Source organism: Eulemur rufifrons, chromosome 20 (assembly GCF_041146395.1).
Source record: "Eulemur rufifrons isolate Redbay chromosome 20, OSU_ERuf_1, whole genome shotgun sequence".
In the NCBI taxonomy this organism is placed as follows: domain Eukaryota; kingdom Metazoa; phylum Chordata; class Mammalia; order Primates; family Lemuridae; genus Eulemur; species Eulemur rufifrons.
Window position 1 is genome coordinate 6,741,654 of NC_091002.1, and position 21,832 is coordinate 6,763,485.

Here is a 21,832-nt window from a genome sequence, read left to right on the forward strand (position 1 = left end):
CTCTAGTCCGGGCAACAGAGTGAGACTCTGTCTCAAAAAAAAAAAAATAATAATAATAATATGTGAGACGTCACAGACAATTATCTTCAGTCTCATCTGTACGTAGTATGTGGTTGAGAGTATGCGTCTGGACCATACACTTTGCCACCAGCCGGCTGCGTGAGTTCAAACAACTTACCCAACCTGTGTGGGCTGAAACCACGTGCCATGAGCCTGGTGCCACACACAGAAAGCGCTCAGTGTCTGTTTTCTTTTTAGTTCGCTGGTGATGCTCTGTGTGCCCCAGGAACCCATCTGTGAGGTAGGGTGATCTTGCCTCTCACAGGTCCTTGTGAGAAAGATGATGGCCGTTGTCACGAGAGGTGGTCGCCTATGGAAAAACTTCAGAAAAGATGCTTGCTGACATAAAAACCATCCGTCCTGGGACCCGTGTGTGTGGGTCATGAGTGAGTGGTGACTCTCTTTCTCTGTGCAGGCTCTGTGAGAGGGACCCCTACCAGCTGTACCAGCGACTGGAGCAGCAAGCCCGAGAGTACGTGCTGGAGATGAAGGTCCGCCTGCTCCGACAGCTGTCAGCTGCAGCAAAGGTGAAGGCACCGTCTGGCCTGCAGGGCCCACCACAGGCGCACCAGTTCATCTCCCTCCTGCTCGAGGAATATGGTGCCCTCTGCCAGGCGGCACGCTCCATCAGCACCTTCCTTGGCACTCTGGTAAGAGAGATAACCTGTTCTTTTCTTTCTGTTATGGATGAGCTGAAGAGAAGAAACGTGCAGCAGGACAGAGGTTCTGAGGCTTGTGTGCTGACTTCACAGTCTGACCCCGTGCGCCAACACGGAGCCCCTCCTGTGTGAGGTTGGGTGCAGGGTTGTGGGAGAGAACACGTTCCTCTCTGCTTTCTCTTTCCTCTGGACATTGCTGCTGGGTAAAAGCATTGAGTGTATTGATACCTGGTGACACCTCAGGGAAACACTGTTTGGGGGACTTGAGGCCTAGGGAGCACGGTACAGGGATGATTGAGGTGAGGGCACTGTATGCGTTAATAGGGAGACAGAAGAGAAATCTCTGGTGTCTTAAGATGTTAATTCTGATGTTACTGTAGACAGCTGGTATTTGATGAGATGCGCAGGAAAGAAGAGCGTGGAGACTAGAGAGCAGCCTGCTCGTGGCCCTTCACTTCTTTTTTTTTTTTTTTTTTTTTTTTTGAGACAGAGTCTCACTTTGTTGCCCAGGCTAGAGTGAGTGCCGTGGCGTCTGCCTAGCTCACAGCAACCTCAAACTCCTGAGCTCAAGTGATCCTCCTGTCTCAGCCTCCCGAGTAGCTGGGACTACAGGCATGCACCACCATGCTCGGCTAATTTTTTCTATATATATATTTTTAGCTGTCCATATAATTTCTTTCTATTTTTAGTAGAGATGGGGTCTCGCTCTTGCTCAGGCTGGTCTCGAACTCCTGAGCTCAAACGATCCGCCCACCTCGGCCTCCCAGAGTGCTAGGATTACAGGCGTGAGCCACCGCGCCCGGCCACCTTCACTTCTTCATTCGTTCATGCATGCGTTCACTCACCAGCCCAGCAGGGGCTGAGGGTAGGCTCACGGATTGGAGTTCCACCCCATCCCTATCCCCACCTGCAGGGGTCTTGCAGTCCTACCACAGGGGATGCACAGGTGGGTCTGACCACTTGAAAAGGTAAATCACCACAGTGGGTGGAAGGCTGCATGGAGTAGAAATGGAGTAGACACCTGGTCAGTGTTGAGCGCAGTTAGGTGGAAGGAGACTGTACTCCCCAAAGACAAGCCATTAAGGCTTCCTTGACTGTTACAGACCTATCCATTTTTACTAATTGTCTGTGGAGTTTTTCATCATCACTTAAATTGTATTGTTAAATAATTCTTAATTGGGCTAGTTTTGGGTGCTTTCATAGTGGTAAAATTATATTTTGAAACAAATATAGTAACCAGTGGTTGCTAAGATTTTAAGTGTAATGGTTTTTATCTGATTCTAAAGTTGATGTACCCTCTTGGAAAAGCTTATACGTATAATTTTGTAAGTCATCTTAGGGGTTCGAAGACTTCCCCAAGCTTCCCTGCACCAAGCCCCAGGGAGGCATCCATTGTGAAAAGAGGCAGCTAGGCGAGGGGTGGGTGTGCGGCAGTTGCCCCTTGAAGACCTAAATGCACCCAGCAGCGAGGCTTTCCTCTGGTGCTTTTCGTTCTTCTGGCATCTCTCGCAGTACTGCCTCTCCCACCTCTGCCTCGTGAAAGTCTACCTGTTCTTCAGAGGTCCAAATCCAGAGCCGCTGCCTCTCTGAAAGCACCTTGAACCTTCCCCTGTCTCCTGAGAGAACACTGGCCCAGGCTAAAGACACTCTCCTGCCTGCCTGAACCTGGTGCACCGAGACTCTGGCAGTGAAGAGAGAAAGTGCTGCCAAAGCCAGGCCCTCCTCAGATACAACACTGTTTTATGAAGCTAACAGAAATTAATTTGAACCATGTTTATCAGAACAAATTTCTAGCAGAAGTATTTCTTGTGGTTTGAAAAAACCCATAAACTCTAAACTCTATTTGATCAGTATCTTATTTTTACTTACTTTAAACACAGAAATATTCACTTTTGTTTCTGGTGGGTATGTCAGGCTAGATTGCCTTGAACATATTCCTTCCTCCAAGGGAAACTACTAAAATTTATTAGATAACATAAAATAAAATCTTTTAAAACATAGGACTGTGATGGCATGAAATGGAATAAGTTCTAGTGGTGAAAACAGTTGAAAGCTGGAATCCTGAGATACATGTACTTAAAGCTAATATTTACGCTAAGGATTTCTTCTGATTCTGGGAGAGAGGAGATATGGCCTCAGTCTAGCTGCGGATAGGGTTGGTAAATATGTGGCCGGGACCCCAAATGATTACAGCCTCATTGTAAGGGTGAAGGAGAAACTCGCAGCACAGGAAGGGGCAGCAAGGATGTACACCCGTTGTGACCATGGGTTGGTGTGCCAGGGAAGCACAAACTCCCAGAGATTTTGTAACCGTAAGCCAACTGCTGCTTAGGGTTGCATTCTGAACAAGTGCTGTTGGTGTGGTATGAAATAGCTCAAGCCTGGAGGTTACTTCACAGTGGTCCAAGGTTGCTGGTAAAGTCAGGCAACATGCAGCTCACCCCTGGAAGGCTTGACCTTCAGTCTGATCTCAAAGAATTTGCATAGGCAAAATCCACAAATATGAGCAGCTCACAGGTAAAAAAAAAAAAAAAAATCGTTAAGATTCACAACAGTACAATTGAGAGCCAGCAGAAGCAATAGGCAGAATCACATACCAAAGATATTTTAAATTTTCATACAAGGGCGGGGCGCGGTGGCTCACTCCTGTAATCCTAGCACTCTGGGAGGCCGAGATGGGTGGATCACTCGAGGTCAGGAGTTCAAGACCAGCCTGAGCAAGAGTGAGACCCCCGTCTCTACTAAAAATAAGAAAGAAATTATCTGGCCAACTAAAAAACTATATATAGAAAAGATTAGCCAGGCATGGTGGTGCGTGCCTGTAGTCCCAGCTACTCGGGAGGCTGAGGCAGTAGGATCGCTTAAGCCCAGGAGTTTGAGGTTGCTGTGAGCTAGGCTGATGCCACAGCACTCACTCTAGCCCAGGCAACAGAGCAAGACTCTGTCTCAAAAAAAAAAAAAATTCATACAAAAGATGTAAAACTATATTTGTGTTTAAAGAAATTAAAAAAGGGTTGAAATTATGAGTTAAAGATTAAGACTCTAAGAAATGATCATTCAGATTTGGAAAAAAACAAAATTAGAAATAAAAATAATGTAATTTTAAAAAAAGCTTAATGAATAGATTAAACAGAATAGACAACTGAAAGAGAATTGGTGAATTGGAAAAAGTAAAGTAATCCTACAGAACATAGCTCAAAGAGACAAATGGGGCACATAAGAGAGATTGAGAGACGTGAAGGGTACAGCAGGGAGGTCTAACTATCACTAATTATATTTCCAGGGGAGAAATAGAATGAGGATGAAGATGATTGGCTGAAAATTTTCCAGAATTATTGAAAGATATCAGTGTTCAGTTAAGGAAGCCTATCACATTTCCCAAATAAGATATATTTTAAAGTCCTTACCTGGATACAGCATGGTAACAACTATAGAACATCAAAGAAAAAGTTACCTCAAAATATAGGAATTTGTTTAAGATTGTCTGTAAGGTGTTCTAATTGTATAATTCTGGATTCAAAGTAGAGACTAACAATGAAAACCCCTTAATCAGATTCACAGTTAATGACATGTTGCCACTGACTTCGTTATGCTGCCTTTTCCTGCCTCTTTCCCTTCTACCCCCTCTTTGATTAGAATCTTAGTGCAGGTTCCAGATAGGCCTTTTTGTCTTAGAATATTCCAAATATGCATCTCTAAAAATAGACATACATTATCTTAAGTAGCCACAGTGCCATTGTCACACCCATGAAAACTGGCAGTAAGTTATTATTGACTAATACTAGCCCATATGAAAATTCTCCAGTTATCTAAAAAATCTCTTTATGGTTGGGGGTTCAAATCAGGACCCAGTAAGCCTCACAAATTTAAGACATTATACTGCCACCCAATGATCTATGCAGTGTATAGAATTTACAGAGATAGATTAAGATAAACTTGAATGTCTCAGAGCAGTAGCTCTCAAAATTTTTGGACTCAGGTCCCTTTATACTTAAAAATTGAGGACCCCAAAGAACTTTTGTTTATATGGATTATATCAGTATTTACTGTATTAAAATTCAAACTGAGAAATTTTTTTTTTTTTTTTTTTTTTTTGGGAGACAGAGTCTTAACTCTGTTGCCTGGGCTACAGTGCCGTGGCATCAGCGTAGCTCACAGCAACGTCAAACTCCTGGACTCAAGCAATCCTCCTCCCTCAGCCTCCCAAGTAGCTGAGACTACAGGCATATACCACCATGCCTGGGTAATTTTTTCTATATATATTTTTAGATGTCCAGCTAATTTATTTATTTATTTATCTATTTCTTTCTTTCTTTCTTTCTTTCTTTTTTTTTTTTTTTTTTTTTTTTTGCAGAGATGGGGTCTCGCTCTTGCTCAGGCTGATCTTGAACTCCTGAGCTCAAACGATCCTCCCGCCTGGGCCTCCCAGAGTGCTAGGATTATAGGTGTGAGCCACTGTGCCCGGCCAAAACTGAGAAATTTTTATATGTTTATCATTTAAAAACTATAAAGTCATTAGATAGCACAAATGTCATTTTAGCATATATTGGATAACATAAATAAGTTTATTTTTAGGTAAAAAATAGCTTTTTCAAAACAAAACGTATTTAGTGAGAAGCGTGGCATCGTGTACATTTTTACAAATCCCTATAATGTCTGGCAGTTGGATTCTTAGTCAGCTTCTGTGTTCAGTCTGTTGTCTTAGGTTGTTTTGCTTGAAGTTATCGAAGAAAATTCAGCCTTACACAGATACATAGTTGGAAGAGAAGAGATATTTTAATAGCCTTTCAGATCATCATGGATAGTCTTCTTTAAGGATCCACCAGAACTTCAGAGTTCCTTAATGGTTGGTTGTAACATGGAATCTGAACCCAAATCACTGAACTCTGTTTCATTAAAATTCATTGGTCTAGATCACACTTTGAATCATTTTTATTCATGCATGGTATTCTTACATCATATGTAAGTAATTTGGCAAATGGTTTTTCACTTATGCAGATCTTCCTAATGTTGACAGCATTTTATTGCATATAAAAATAGCATTTATTAATATTACCACTGATCTCATCAGAAAGGTCTTTAAACATGGAGAAGCTTTCAAGCTCATGGTGGCAGATGCAAGTTTTCCAAAGTTCTGATTTTTGCTTGAAAGCTCAGATTTCATAATTAGCCACAAACAGTGTCATTTGTTTTCTTTGAAGCAACAGGTTAACATGCTGTGCAAACCCTGCCACCTGACTCTGTGCTGATTTCATTATCTCCTCTGAACAGCCACCACTGTTTTAGTGTTTCTGCTGAATCCACTGAGTACAACTTGGACATAGAAAGGTGTTCTAAAAAATGTGACTTCCCTGGAAAATGCACTTGTGAGGTTTATTCCACACTGCTTGGGGGACCAATTAGGATAATGGGTTACAGTTTTCTCTTCTTATTTAAAATGTTAAAATAAAATTGGGACTGGACTTAAGTTATGCTTACAGTTATCTGAGAAATGCCTCATCAGGCTGTGATACTGAAACCTGAATTTCCATCCACAAAGACAGAACGATCTCGAAAATCCTGTTACTTCTCACTGTCTATTGTAGAACTTTATTCTAAACACCTTTTCTTTCTTCTTTCAATCCCCTCCTAAGCTTTTTGCAGCAGAAAGTGGGATGTGAGAACAATTTGTATGGCAAAGCCACACTGACATCTCTTTCCTTTCTGCCTCCAGCTGAGCAGTCCTCCCATAGGCCTCCCCTCTAATAGGAACTGTGACAGGCATCTCTCACAGACCTCACCTCCTGCATGCTCTCTCTAGTCCAGTTATGCAAGCTCCTCTGTGCGTTTCTGTGCCTGTAAATGAGGACACAGGCAGGGCAGCACCAAGGTCAAGGGAACTGGAGACATTAATGAGTTCAGTGCTAAGAACAGTGTATGGCTGTAGTAAGCACACAGGTGTTAGCATATGTTGTTAATTAAGTAAACTCCAAGTTGATTTCAGGTTGTAAAGTGAGTTTGGAATCTGTTTATCTTGCATGCCCTACCTAGAAGTATAATTTCAGATTTTATAAAAAATGCCGGACGTTTTCATAAATCAGTCTTCATTCAGTTAGCATTAGTTAATGTGAGCCCAGAAAGCCAGAGCTGTAATTCCACCCCTGCAGGTATGGAGCCTTGGTTATCAGGGTTGCTCACAGGCTAGCAGGTGGGGGACCAAAGGTTCCAAAGGTTTGTGGGGGGCACCAGGCAAGACCTTGGCTCTCCTGGGAAGCATTCCTTGGACCCTCCCTCAGTTGGCTGAGGGCGCGGCCTGTCTGCTGTCTGCATTATCCTATAAATGTTTATTTTCAAGAGCTGAAGTTGATCATTATAATTTGTTTTCTCAGCCCCTTCTACCAACTGGGGTTATCAGGTACCAAAATAATGAAATCTTTATGTGTAGTTCATCTGCTAACATCTCCATCAACTCAGTTTGGCTATATAGTAAATATGAGCAGACCACTAAATCCAGTCACTGTGAGTAACTCAGTTCGGAGGAGACATGGAGTATTGATATATAATGATAAGTAGTTTCCAGAATTGTCAGTTAAGGGACATGTACTCTCAAATGGAACATGATCTGAACACAAACAGTGTCCATGTATCTTATAGAGGGAAGCATAGATTCATAGTGCATGTTTGTGGCAAGACATATTGTGAAAATTACATTCAGGAAAGGTAGTAATGCCACCAACCCTAGTGATCTTGTGTTGGGGGGTAGTGATACATCTCTGATGACATCACTCTCTGTGATGACTAAGACACTCCCAAAATGTTTTTAGGATGTCATCTAAAGTAATCGATGAGTTTGCCTATATTTATTAGGAAAACAAAAGGCCTTACCTTTGACAGGGTATCACCACTATATGTATCTATCAGAATGGGATACTTCTCAAGATAGGCAAGAAAATTATTGTCCTTTGCCATCAAAGGATTTGTATGTATTTAAAATGTTTGGAATGTAGGGCTCACATCACATTTTGAAAGCCTTATTGTAAAAAATAACCATCAAATATGTGCAATTGTTTTTTCTTCCTCTGTCCCCTCTTAATCTGTGTGTACCGCAGCCACCCTTTTCTTTTGTGTGTGGGTTGTTTAGAAGGGAGGCTAGGTGGAGACCCGTGTCATTGTAGTCAGAGATCTGATTTGGTGTGTGCTTAGAGACCTACAGGGAACAACGACTCTTCATAAGTAGAATGTTCTGGGCCCACGTGGAGGGATGTGGGCACTGGGAGAGGGAATCCCTTTGGGAGTTTCCAAGTCTTCATCAATTCACTATGTCTTCTAATTTTCTCTCTCTCTCTTTTTTTAAACTAGGAAAATGAACACTTGAAAAAGTTCCAGGTGACTTGGGAATTGCATAATAAACACCTGTTTGAAAATCTGGTCTTTTCGGAGCCACTTCTCCAGAGCAACTTGCCAGCACTGGTATCTCAGATCAGGTACTTGGTCTAACCCTGTGTTTGTCTCTGTGGTGTGACAGCACAGTCTTTTCTCCTGCGATGTGGTGTGTGTGCACCTGAACACCACTGAGTGTGGAAGTTCTTAAAGGAAAAATAACAGGTCCTAGAAAAAAAGACAGTTTGGGCAAAAAGCTCAAAACCTGAGGAGTAATACAATTAAACTTTTAAATAACGAACCAACATAAGTGCCACTAAGGTTTAACACCACAAATTGCTCATAAATATAGAAAAGCCTGCAGTAGATATAGCATTATCTTGACAGGACTTGTGCTCAGCCAGGTAGCTGTGGTGTGGTTCGTGCTGTGGCTGTTGGGCATGCAGGGGAGGAGGGAGGAGGGCCCAGGTCTCTGAGGATCCCCAGGGGTTCCTAGAGACATGTTGGCATCTCTCTCAAACATCTCGTTGATACCCTAGGCTCTCCATCTTTGTTCATCTTCTTGGTGTAGAATATCCATGTGGCTTCTTCATGTTTGGGAGGCTGGATTCTATACTTTTACCAAGATAGGTGTACAAAGTGCAGTGCTCTCTCATGGGCATTTGCTTGGGGTGAAAGAGAGATGTGGGCTGTGCATGTGTGTTTGCCCCGCGGTCACTGTGTTCAGTTAGGAGGCGATTCCTCCCGATCTGGTGTCCCTCAGCAGAGTGGTGTTGCCTGCACCGGGTGCCCAAGTCTGCGGGTAGGTGATTTTGTTCTTGTCTGTTTACCACATGTGAGCACATGCCCATATTATAGACACATCATAGCAACATCTTTACTTGACCATATTAAAATATAGCTAGAATAGATTCACCAAGAAGGGGAACTATTTTTAAGTAAATAAATTATTGTTCTAGTCAACTTATACACCAGCCGCTGCTTTTTTTTTTTTTTTTTTCTCGTGACATCCATGTATTGACCCAGTCTTTGTTTCCTATATTCTCAAATTCTATTTGAGGGGTCCTGACAACCCCCATTTTACAACCTCTCCTCTAAGGAAAGAATAACCTCAAAAGTGGTTAGGTAAAAGGGAGTTGAGGATAAAGAGATCAGAACAAGGTGCTACAGGAGCATGGCCTGCTCACTGGGGTGGGCTGGCTCAGGCTCACAGTTGGCGCCTGATCCTTCCTGCGCTCCCTCTGCCACAGGCCGCTTCCCAGCCATTCTTTCCCTTTTCAGTCCACCGTTTTAAAACATCCTTTACATTTCACTGTGGGTGCAGCAAGATTTGAATGTACTAACAACAAACCTCATAGAAGAAAAAGAGTCAAATAAGAGCTTTCAGAGTCATGAGTTTGAAATGCAGAGCATGTTTTTTGTCTGTAGTTATGACGTTCAAATCCACCAAAAGCACGTTTTATAAGAAGACATGTACCTTGAGAAAGGGATTCTTAAAGCAAGAATCCAGTCTGTCTGTCCTTGTTTTTCTTTTATTGGTGAGCCAGTTAGTTTGGTAGGCCTGTCAAATTATGGGTGGGTGACAGAAACCTTATCAAATTCCATTTTTTCCTGTGCCTTAGTGCTGTATTTTTTATTTGTTTATTGGATACAATGGTCAGATTCCAAAAATCAGCAGTGTCTCAGAGTCTCTACTGTTAATTCTGAGGTTCAAGCTGCAGTAACACTTTCAAGTCTCAGGGTCATTTGAAGGAGAGGGATAAATGCAGACAGGGACGGAGCAGGGGAGAGGGCAAGTGGCACGTTCCCCAAACGGCACTGGAGACAGCAGAAAACGCAGTCCCTTTGTGTTCCACAGCATACTCACTCACTCCTCACTCTTCGGACCCAAGAATTTTAGTATTAACACTTTGTCTCTGGTATTCATTTAACCTTTTTTTGGAGACAGAGTCTCACTCTGTTATCCACTCTAGAGTGCAGTGGCATCATCAGAGCTCACTGCAACCTCAAACACCTGGGCTCAAGCAATCCTTCTGCGTCAGCCTCCTGAATAGCTGGGACTACAGGTGCACAGCACCATGCCCAGCTAATTTTTCTATTTTTTGTAGAGATGGGGTCTTACTATGTTGCTCAGGCTGGTCTCGAACTCCTGGCTTCAAGCGATTCTCTCACCTCAGCCTCCCAAAGTGCTGGGATTACAGGTGTGAGCCACCATGCCTGGTCCACATTCACGGTGTTTACAACCATTACCACTATGTATTTCCAAAATTTTTTCATCACCCCAAATAGAAACTCTGTAACCATTAAGCAATAACTCTCCATTCACCCCCCCCTTTTTTTTTTTTTTTTTTTTTTTTTAAATCTTTTGAGAGTCTTTATCAGCAGCTCGCCCTCCACACACGTCCCCTTTTCTCTTACATTTTATCTGTTAAAGAACTGGGCAATTTTGTCCTGGAGGTGTGTGGTCTGGATCCTATGTGAGCATGGTCATGGAGTAGTCTGGCAGGTCCGAGGTCCTGTCCTGCCTGAGAATCGGTGGTGGGATCTGGAGGCTCCAGCAGATTCTGCTCAGGTCTCTGTGGTTTTTTTATATCAGGAGGCTTATGTGTGCTTACCTGTCATCACAGATGTTAGTAGCTATTGGTCTTCATTTTAAATATATATTAATTAGGCTTAGAAACAAACTTACTCAGACTGTTGTTATTTCATTCTTTTTATCAATGATAATAATGTATCACATACACATTATTGGTAACATTACAGTGGGTATATTTCCATGGCACTGTCTTGTATTTGAAGCTGAATATTGAGATAAAAACCTATTCACTGGACCAATTGATTTCATTCAACCTGTGGATATTTCCTTCAACTCTGATTACAGCAAGGCTTTGCTTGCATGTAAGCCCTGTGCCTGCAGATTGCACTCCAGGTACACTACCAAAGATAGCTCTAGTACCTCCTCCCTAAGGCATGCTTTGTTCTTCCTTGGCTCAAAATAATCTATCTTCTATAACTTGGAAGAGAGAAGTTCTTACTTCTGGGAGGAATGGGATAAGGAACACATGATGTAGTGTAGCACTGGTGTCCCTTAACATCCCTGCTTTCCAGGTGGTACTGGAAGGGCAGGATGGAATGACATAGCAATTGGGTTTTGCTTGAAGAATGGAATCAGTCACGTGAAGAGCAAGGCTGGCAGAAGCAGAAGCGGGAGTAAAAGCCATGTCATGGGTTGTGGCATGGCAAGATGCAAGGCTGTTTTCCGGGGCCTAGAGTCTGACATACAGTATCCCTGGAATCTGTGTCTTGAGTTTTGTTTCCCAAGAGGCAGAAACTGCCTTAGAAGAACAACTGTGATGTTTGCAATGGCCTTAATCAGTATGTGCATCAATGTCGTTTCTTCCCTTTCTCTGGACTTCCCTAAACCACTGCTCAGTTACACCTTGCTTCTGTCTGCTGCTTCTCTGACGTGATGAATGGTGTGTGGGTAGCTTCAGGAACCAAGGGGTGTATTTGCCAGTTCCCCTTTCCACACATGTTCACAAGTGGGATTCATTTGAGGCTAGAGATGGGTGACAGGAGGAGAGGCAGCCATTTCCTGCCCATTTTCACCCACGGAAAGACAATGTAATATAGAATACATGAAACTATATTTCTTCAGGTAAAGCAAATTTTCTGGTTTACGTTATTTGAAAACCAGGTATAAATGTTATTTCTGGTTGTTTTTTTTCCCCCCTCTGGGTCAGTGTATTTCAACAGCGTAAAATAGTGTCCAACCCCACATTTAGTAAACAGAATCACTAGGCCATAGTCTTTTTAGCAGAGAACAATGTTATTCACCACTGATTTTTTTCCCTTAGTGTCTGTTACTTCTTTGAGTGTCTCCTTTACACCAGAATCTGTTCTGAGTGCCTTGCACATGTGATCTGTTAATCCCTCACGGCACCTGCTGCAAGCTAGTAGTGTCCCCACTTTTCACATTGGGACGTGAGATGAAAAAACACGACAATGGCAACAGGAAGCACTTTTCTGGTTCAAAGCCTTTGGGCACTGTATTTTGTTACAAGGCCTTCTCTCTCCTAGGCTAGGAACTACCACGCATGACACCTGCAATGAGGACACTTACAGCACCTTGTTGCAGAGGTACCAGCGCTCTGAAGAAGAGCTACACAAAGTCGCCGAGGAGTGGCTGGAGTGCCAGAAGAGGATCGATGCCTATGTGGATGAGCAGGTGAGCACCCTGCTGGGAGGCCACCCACACAATGCACGTACCCTTGGGACCTGCCACTGAAGGCAGTTTGCCAAGGTGCTGGTGGTGTCCTTAGGTGCAAGCATGGGTTTCCTGGCAGAGGCCCTGGCATACTTGGGTAGATTCCGTGTGTCAGCTGCTGGTTTTCCAGAGGGGATGGGAAACCTATGTTGGCACCACAGAAAGCTCTGGCTCAGCTGTGCTTAGGGTGTGTTGGCAGCAGGTGGTCAGGTCCACGTTGGCCTGGGTGCACCCACTATCACTTGCACAGGCTGCTATCTAGGCTCTGTGTCCCCATGTGGGCACCTTGTAATTCCAGGAACCATTTACTGAGCACTCTGCTGTTCAGAGCCCACTCTCCGTCTGTCCCAAACTGTCTAGAAAGGGAGTGCAGACGTGCATAAGGTGGCAGGTGGCTTTACAGGGTGGAGGGAACAGGCCAGAGGGTGTGCCTCTTGGAAACGGGCCTAAAGGAAAGGTGCGTTGGGCAGCCAAAGCCTCTCAGAACAGGTCTTGGAGACGGTGCCCCTGCTGCCCGCCTGCTGGCCTGCCTGCTTTTCTAGCACCTCTGGTAGGGTCAGGCAAGGATACCATTTAGAGCGGCCTTCTTTTAAAGGTAACAGTGGTATGCGGAGTAATAAAGGAGAGATTACAAGAGTTCTGTGTTATATATTTTTGAGACTATTTGTAGGAAAACAGAACCTGGGCTCTGGCTTAAGATGTGTGCTGGCTTCATGTCTGCCCTGGCGTGGTTGGTGCCACGTGGATGCTGCTGTGGCCTTTCTCAGTGCTCCTTGTCAGTGCTGGGAGAGATGGGGAGAAGGTGGGGTGGGGTGGGGTGGGGTGGGGTGTGCTCGCTGCTTCTGTGAACCAGTTCACTGATTTCAGTCTCAGTCTGTGTTTCCTGCAGCCGTTCTCTAGTGTGGCCACAGGGACTGTAGTTGTAGATGGTCTCTTGTTGGGAATTGGGTAGAATTTGTCTTACCATGTTCTCTGTGTTGTGCTGCCTTTAACTTTCCTTGGCTTCAGTGGAATAAGTTCCAATGTTGCCAGTTGTGGAATTCAGTGCTGTTGAGCTTGTCTTAGGGCAGGTGGCCCTGAGACATGCGCAGGATTCTGCCAGCTCCCTGCTCTTGGCCTCTTCCTTGGCCACTGTGTGTATAGAGCGTCAAGGTGAGGCACAGGCCTCAGGGTCATTCGACTTCTTCAACACTCTCCTGCCATCCTGTGCCCCTTGATGGGCTGGGGAGAGCAGTTGTGTTTTCTTCAAAGTTGATGTATCCCTAATTGATGTTTTTGTCTGTTTTTGCAACCAGAGGCTTATTCTCCAGCTGTGATTTGTCACTGCCAGTGACTCCCTGGCTTAGGCCACTGTGGGAGCAGGGTCAGGCGGCCATGAAGCTCTGCTGGAGGCTTCTCTTGGTCCAGAGAGCAGGAGGCCTAGGGCAGAGCCTGCAGCTGCAGTAGCACCTCTGGCCGGGTGGCCAACATCCAAATCATGTGGGGCCAACACAGCAGAGAGGGGCAGAAGGCTGCCCTTCCCTCTGCCGCCTGCACATACACCAGCCTGTTTTCAGGAATTTGCAGTTCTGGTCATGGAGTCTGCTGGGTGGTGGGGATCAGCCCGCTGTGGGAAGCAGGTGGTGGAGATCAGCTTGTTCTGGGAAGTGGGTAGCTTCAGGGGCAGTGGCGATACAGGGCTGAGTGGTGTGTTGAAGTTGCTGGTCCCTGGGGAGGTTCTTGACTTGGGTCTCATGGAGGGCCCTGCATCACGGTCCAACCCAGGCTGCAGTCCTGGATCTGCCCCACAAGCCCTGCCCAAGCCTCTTCCCTCGCTGGGCATTAGTCTCCGACCTACAAAATGAGATTCACGTTAGATGACATTTAGTTTTATATGAGCTTTTGTATCCTGTAATTCCAAATTTCTCGTGTATTGTTTTTAAAAAGCAGAATGACAGTGAACAGTTCCTTGTGTAGTAAGTTGCCCTGTGGTGTGCTGGTTAGCGAGCAGCCTACAGAGCACACCCTGTGGTGGCCCCACTGGTGTTGACTGAGAGGACCAAGGTGATGGAGGAGTGGCGAGACCTCAGCCATCCATGCTCTGTACATGGAAGGGCTCAAGAACAACAAATTGAAGACTAGCTGTCAACTTCTCTACCTGGCTGACTTGTCACAGGGGCTCAGGCAAGTGGTGGAAGGAAGCTGGTGAGGTGCTCTGGCCTTGCAGGAGGGTGTGGTGTGAGCAGCAAGAGCTGCCCTGGCTGAGAGCAGAGACAAGAGCACCAGGCTGCTGAGCCCGGGGATGGACCAGTGCAAGGGCAGGAATTTCGAGACTGCCAAAGAGCCTGCTTGTGAGATGTGTGTGACACGGTCCTGAACCTGTGAGCATCTCTGTACTCGATATAATGATACCTGCAGAGTCTGTCCCGCCAGCTGCTGCTGCAGGAAAATCGTGTTGTATTAGGTCATGGGAAACCCCCAGTGAACTGATGATAAGTCCACGTAGGACTCCACCTGTCTTCACCAAGGGCCACCTACATCACCCTCAGCTCATCTCCAACATGGTTACTAATAGGAGAGGAGGGAGACACTGTTGATAGGACCACTGCAGACTCCAGCAAGCCACGTGCAGTGCCCTGAGAATCTTCAGAGTGAACGTGGAGCCAACAACACATCCAGGTGGCAGCAAGTGGTGGTTGCTGTGGCCCAAAGCATGTCTTGTGCTCTCCACAGTCCTGTTAGTATCTGTAGCAGTAATGAATGTGCAAATAGAGAAGCTGAGCTTTGGTGAATCCCCTGGAGGGTAGACTCAGAGCCTGGGCGGGCATGACAGGCTGAAGCCAAGGGACAGAGCATGTGGAAGGCCCTAGAATCAGGACAGTGGTGGCGAAGCTGTCTGTCATCAGAGCAGCTCTGCCAGGCTCCTACCAGACAGGGGAACAAAAGAGAATTGGGGCGGCTTGTCTGAGCAGCCTGCAAAGGAGATGTTCAGCTTGTCCCAGCCACCCAGCCCCTGGGGAGTGGAGTCTGGACCCCATGTGGGAGGCGTAAGAAGGCATTTCAGCTCTGTGCACTATCAAGAAAGCCTGTGAGAGCCGTTCTGAGGGTGGATGGGCTGTGCCGTTTGGAGACCAGTTCCCTGTGACAGGGAATTACAGGGGAGAGTTGGCAGAGGAGTTTGACATGTGGTTTGACTAATGACCATGAGGTTCCCCGCATCTCAGATTTCATTCCAAGGACACATCTGTCCTTGACAGTGGGGCTGGTAGCTTCTGCCCAGCATTGAGTCTTCAGGGGTTTGCAGAGCACCGTGCTAGGGAGATGGCAGCTGTGAGCCTGTGTGCAAACCACCCTGGAGTGCCACACATGGGTGCCCGAGTGTGTAAGCAGTTCTGTTCCTGGTGTTGAACAGAGGAGGCTGCCTGTTACAGAGAGCTTGGGGTCTGGAAGCTTCTCTGAAAGGGACTTCACCTCCCTCTTCCTGACTTTGGTACTTTCTTCTGAAGGGATCAATGCTACTCACTAGAAATGGGCATCCTGACTTACCCCTGACTTTTCCATTGTGTTGCATTAATGTAAGCTTCTGAGATTGTGAATCACTTCTGACATTTCAGTGATCTCAGGAAAATGGTATAATCAGAGTGATAGGTGAAGAAAAGAGAAGGCAGATGAACCTTTACTGAGCACGGTGCCAAGCACGTGTGGACAAGCCACATTGCTGATCCCTGGAGTTCTGGGGAAATGATGGTGTCACCGGGTCTAGAGATGACAGGAGGCCCCCCAGCGCCATAGCCAGGCATGCCCGTTGGGGTTCAGGTCAGAAGTACCCACATCCTGCTTCTGGGGAGCCTGTGGTATTATCCTTTTTTATACATGTTGTGGATATTTTGGACAAAATTCTAGTTTCATTCTTTATTTCTCCAGTTGAACCATGACTAAACACAAAAATGCCCAGGAAATGCTCTTAGGAAAAGGAGAGATTGCTTTGCTAAGACTAAAGAATCCTTTGGGAATAGTAATTTCTTATGTCTCTGTTGCCTGAATTTAAATATTCATTTAGGAATATAATATATAGTATTATCACTACTGTTCTGATGAAAATGGGATATGTATAAAAATAACAATATGCGTTGTTTTCTCGAGGGAGAAAATACAGTCTCACTTAAAAAGTAAAGCTAAAATAAGAATTTCTTTAAAATTGTATGTCACAGCCTGGCGTGGTGGCTCACACCTGTAATCCTAGCTTTCTGGGAGGCCAAAGTGGGAGGATAGCTGCAGCTCAGGGGTTTGACACCAGCCTGAGAACAGTGAGACTCCATCTCTATTTAAAAAAATAATAATAAAAGTAAAAAATAAAATTGCATGTTATGTTGTTTTTACAAAGAAAAAAAGTCTCTTCACTAAAACAACTAGAAGATCCATTCTTATTTTCACTCTCCTATCAAGAAACCATGAGAAACCAAGATGTCATTAATACAGATTTGGGAAATTGAGCCACTTCGGTGGCATCCAGAGAGTAAAAGTCATTGTGGAAGCGTGTGTGCGTGCATGTGTGCGTGTGGATGTAGTTTGAAACAACAGAAATTTACTCTCTCACAGTTCTGGAGGCCAAAAGTCCAGAATCAAGGTATGGGCAGGACAATGCTCCCTGAAGGCTCTGAGGGAGGACTCTGCCTGTCTCTCCCAGCTTCGGGTGGCTCTTGGCCTTCCTTGGCTATGGCCACATCACCCCAATCTCCTCTGGAACCATTTTGATGTGCCATTTAATGTGAAACCCTTTGAATGGAGATCAGTTGCTTCTAATCAAGTAGCATTTTAGAAATTTTATACTAATTCAAAGGTTTCCAAATGTTGAACACTTGTCAAATAATTGATTCTCTATTCATAAATATGGATGTGAAGAAAGAACTGACAGCTTTGAAATCAGTTATTTTTTGTTTATTTTTAAAAATTCATCCTTTCTTTGTTGTTTGATATAACACACAAGCCTGGAGGTACCCAAATTTGTTCCAAAAAAATGATTTACCCAGAGGATGTGAGGAGAGGGTCAAAGAAGAGGTTTTTATTGATGTTATTATTTATCAAACAACTCTTTTGAGCCTCTGTACCAAGATAAAAAAAATGCAACTACCTTTCCTGATTTTTAGCTCATTTAAAATTGTTTTATTAAATGTGCAATAGTAATAGCTACTTAAAAATATTTTCCCCAAAACTGCAGACATATACTGCAGTGATAAGGGAGAACTGGTACCAATATTGAGTCTTCCTATTAAGAATATGGTATGTGGCTCTTTTCTTAGGTTGTTTTTTGAACCTTGCATATGGTTTTATAGTTTGTAGATTTCTTACCCATTTTATGCCTCAGTATTTTACAGTTTTAGAGGCATGTTTAATCGGGGAATAAATTTTCTAAAGAGTTCATACTGGGAAGTAGGAAAGCAACATTACCCTATGCCCAGTCATCTCACCAACCTCCCTTGTTAACCCTAATAGTTTGTGAGTTGATTGTCTTGAGATTTCTAGATCATGGTATCATCTATAAAAGATGATAGTTTTGTCTCATCCTTTCCGGCATTTGAACTTTTTTTTGGCTTCCACTAGAACCTTCAGACCAATGTGAATAAGAGCGCTGGTAATGATACCTTCTCTGTTCCCAGCTTAAAGGGGATGTTTTGGATGTTCCACCATGAACTTTGATGCTTGTCATACAGACTTCTGATACTTTTTAACAAATTACTTTTATCTCTAGTTCATTTAGGTTATAATTTTTTTAAACAACAGCAGTGGATGTCAAATTTGTTTGTATGGTTTTTATCTATTTCTATATGAATTGAGAGATTAGGTTTCCTAATCTTGAGACATTCTTACCTTCTTATGTTCCTTGGATTGAACCCTGCTAGATCGTAATCTCTAATCCCCATTACTCGATTTAATTAGCTGATATTTTATTTAGGACTTCTATATTTATATTATGAGGTATGACTGAGTTTTGGTCTTCGAGATCTTGTCTGTTTTGTGTAAAGGTTATGCTAGCTTCATAGAATGAATTGAGAAACTTTCTATGTTTTTTCATTTATCAGGAAGAATTGGATTTTTTAAATTGATTTTATTTTTAAAAGTTTTTTAGAAACAAGGTCTTAACTCCATCGCCCAGCCTGGAGTGCAGTGGTGTGAAGATAGCTCACTGCAACCTTGAACTCCTGGGCTCAAATTGTCCTCCCGCCTCAGCCTCCTGAGTAGCTGAGACTACAGGTGTGCACTACCACCCTGGCTAACTGTTTTGTTTTTTTAATGAGGCAGGATCTCACTGTATTGCCCAGACTGGTCTCAAAACTCCTGGACCTAAGCAATCCTTCTGTCTTAGGCTCCCAAACTGCTGAGATTACTGTGTGAGCCACTGTACCAGGCAAGGAATAATATAAATTTTCTGTTCCATGAAGGATTTGCTAGAACCTACCATAAAACTTTGGGACCTGATTGATTTTTACAGAGAGGAAGAACAGAGTATAGATCTTCTACTACCTTTTCAGTTCATGTTACATTTATTAGTCTGTTTCAGGTTTTCTTCTACTTTTTGAGTCACTTTTATAAATTGATTTTTGCTTAGGAAGTTACCCACATCATTTACATACAGTGTCATAAGCTCATGGGAAACTTGGCGGCTCCAGGAATTCCCATGGTGCTCATGGGCTGTCACTCACTCTCACTTAGACACGCCTCTGTTCAGGGAGAGAGAGTACTTCCTCCACATTCCAAAGGAGCTCCCCCTGCTCTCAGTGTTAGGGAGGCCCTGGTGGAGTGGGGTGGTGGTTGGGGTGGTGAAGGGCCACGCGCTCACATGCCCTACTTGGTTCTATCTGTCTCCTCACAGGTCCACCAGAACTACTAAGTTGTCAAGAGAAGCCAGAAATCCAGATTGTTATGTGAAATCTCAAAAATTTCTAAATATCAATTCAACTTTTAAAAAGCATTGAGCAGGTCCAACAAAATAGCTCATGGGCTGCCACTTGTTTGCAGTTCTTCTTTAGGTTTTAAAAAGTATAAATCCATACAGAGATTTTTTTCTTGTGGTTGAAAAGAATCTCTTTTGTATGTATGTATCCTTTCTCATTCTTGATGGGTTTTTTGTTTTGTTTTTTTTTGTATCTCCTTACTAGATGACAATGAAAACCAAACAGCGCATGTTAACAGAAGACTGGGAACTTTTTAAACAAAGAAGATTCATCGAAGAGCAGGTAAGCATGTCATTAAAGGGGGCAATTAAAGGAAAGAGAAATCCTTTGTTACAGAGCTACCACCTGTCCCATTGCCAAAGCTGGTCCGGAGTTCCCTCTCCTTTGGAATTCAAATGCTCACCTAGTTGGCTGGAAGTTTAGGTACCATTTCCCTGATAGCTCCCAGATTCATCCTTTCTCCCGCATGTGCTAGCCTCTATTCCCACAGCTCCGTTCCTGGTGCTTAGCAAGTACCGAGCACATGGCAGAGGGTGAAGCCTGGGTGTCTGCAGCAGCCCTGCCTTCCAGGTGTCTGCTGGGAAGGTGCATTACACTGTGTTTGCCAAAGACGAGCATTTGGGGGCTTCTGGTACCTGAGCCCTTGCATGGCTCATCCCCTGGCTGCTGCAGATTCCAGGTCTGCTGTCCCTGATTCCAGGTCCTGTCCCACTTGAGGAAGCTGTGCCCACTGGTTTCTCAGTGAGCCTAATACGTATTACTATAATTACTAAAAAATAGGAACCACGCAATGAGGAAGTATCTTGCAAAATTAAACCATTGTTTTATAATTTCCTGTAGTTAACTAATAAAAAAGCAGTGACTGGTGAGAACAACTTTACGGACACCATGAGGCACATGTTGTCGTCCCGGCTGAGCATGCCTGACTGCCCCAACTGCAACTACAGGAGAAGGTGAGCCTGGGTGTCGTGTGGGTGCCATAGGCCTGTGAGACCTTTGCTGAACCAAGTAGAAGTCCAAAACTGACCTGGTCTGTTGGCTGTCTTGGTAACTATCCTTAATTCCTGATCAGGTGTGCTTGTGATGACTGCAGCCTCTCACACATCCTCACTTGCGGTATCATGGATCCACCTGTCACTGATGACGTCCACATTCACCAGCTCCCACTCCAGGTGGACTCTGCTCCTGACTACCTCCCCGAGATGCGCCCGCCGAGCGTGTCGTCAGCAAGCTCAGGGTCAGGCTCCAGCTCACCCATCACGGTTCAACAACACCCCAGGCTTATCCGCACAGACAGTGGCTCTGCACCAGCTTTGTGAGTTGTGACTTTGTAATAAAGTTTCAGAGATTTAAGTAACGCAATAATGAGACATAGACGGTAATATCTACAGAATTTATAAACATCAGCATTGTGCTTTTTTTGTGAAAAAGGACCTTTAATATTTTTAAGTAACTTTTAAAACATGAAATCAGTAAACCCAAACTTTAACACTATTTCATTACCTGAAAAAAAATATGGTAAATTATTAAATGCCTGGCTGGGCACAGTGGTTCACACCTATAATCCCAGCACTTTGGGAGGCTGAGGTGAGAGGATCGCTTGAGGCCAGGGGTTCGAGACCAGCCTGGGCAACATAGTGAGACCCCCATCTCAGTGAAAAATTAGCCAGGCATAGTGGCATGCACCTGTAGTCCCAGCTGTTCAGGAGGCTGAGTCAGGAGAATGGCTTGAACTTGGGAGTTCGAAGCTACAGTGAACTGTGATTGTACCATTGCCCTCCTACCTGGGTGACAAAGCGAGACCCTGTCTCAAGTACATATATAAAATGCCAGTAAATAAAAAACATGTTGGCATGCAGGGAATTGTCTAATTCTGGCCTCACATCTCCTCATTGCCTGGAGTGTGGCCAGCCTGCTGTCTGTCCTGCCTCTCTCTCAGCTTAGTGTTCTTGCTTGTTCCATGTCTCGCTAAGAACTCACATGATCACTTTAGTAAGCAATTGGAAGTTTCTGTTTTCCATGTTCTCACATGGTTAGAAGTACATTTCATGTTAGCAGGGTGGCTGTACAGCTCTCACCAATTCATGTGGTAGGTGGCTCATCCCAATTTCTTCAGTTGTGACTGTTATTTGTGGAGGCTTCACATGCTTATTTCTGGAAGGGTTTGCACATGGATATATGTAGTTAAGTAACTTAGGTTAATGTTGCATGTATTATAGAGCATGCAGGTATCATGTGTCTCGTGGAGGTGCCCAGTGGATGGGACTGTTGCCTCAATCTTGGCTACTCAGTGTTTCTCAGATTTCTCTGACTGATGGACATGTATTCATTCCCTCCATCTGGGTTTCTCTCAGTAACTCTAACATTTTCCTTCAGAGTCTTCTGAAGTTCTCGATTTGGGTTCTTTCTCAAACGCAAAATAATTATAAAAGGACTGGTCTAAACTCCATGACTCTCATTCAAAGACCGCAGGTTGCTTTATAGCCTTAGAAACCCTGTGCTCTCCAGGGCATGAGAAAGGGTGTTTTGCAGCTTGCTCTTACCCGACTTCTTAC

At 44.3% G+C, this 21,832-nt stretch overlaps 1 protein-coding gene across 2 annotated transcripts in view; it reads left to right on the forward strand.

The window, feature by feature from the left end:
* FAM193A (family with sequence similarity 193 member A) overlaps positions 1-21,832 on the forward strand; it is a 141,414-nt gene that overhangs the window by 59,693 nt on the left and 59,889 nt on the right. For both annotated transcript variants that reach the window (XM_069495399.1, XM_069495401.1), the window contains exons 5-10: positions 476-710; positions 8,058-8,182; positions 12,159-12,306; positions 19,482-19,559; positions 20,118-20,230; positions 20,350-20,592. In XM_069495399.1, coding sequence (XP_069351500.1) covers positions 476-710; positions 8,058-8,182; positions 12,159-12,306; positions 19,482-19,559; positions 20,118-20,230; positions 20,350-20,592 — 942 coding nt within the window. The remainder of the gene's footprint in view (positions 1-475; positions 711-8,057; positions 8,183-12,158; positions 12,307-19,481; positions 19,560-20,117; positions 20,231-20,349; positions 20,593-21,832) is intronic.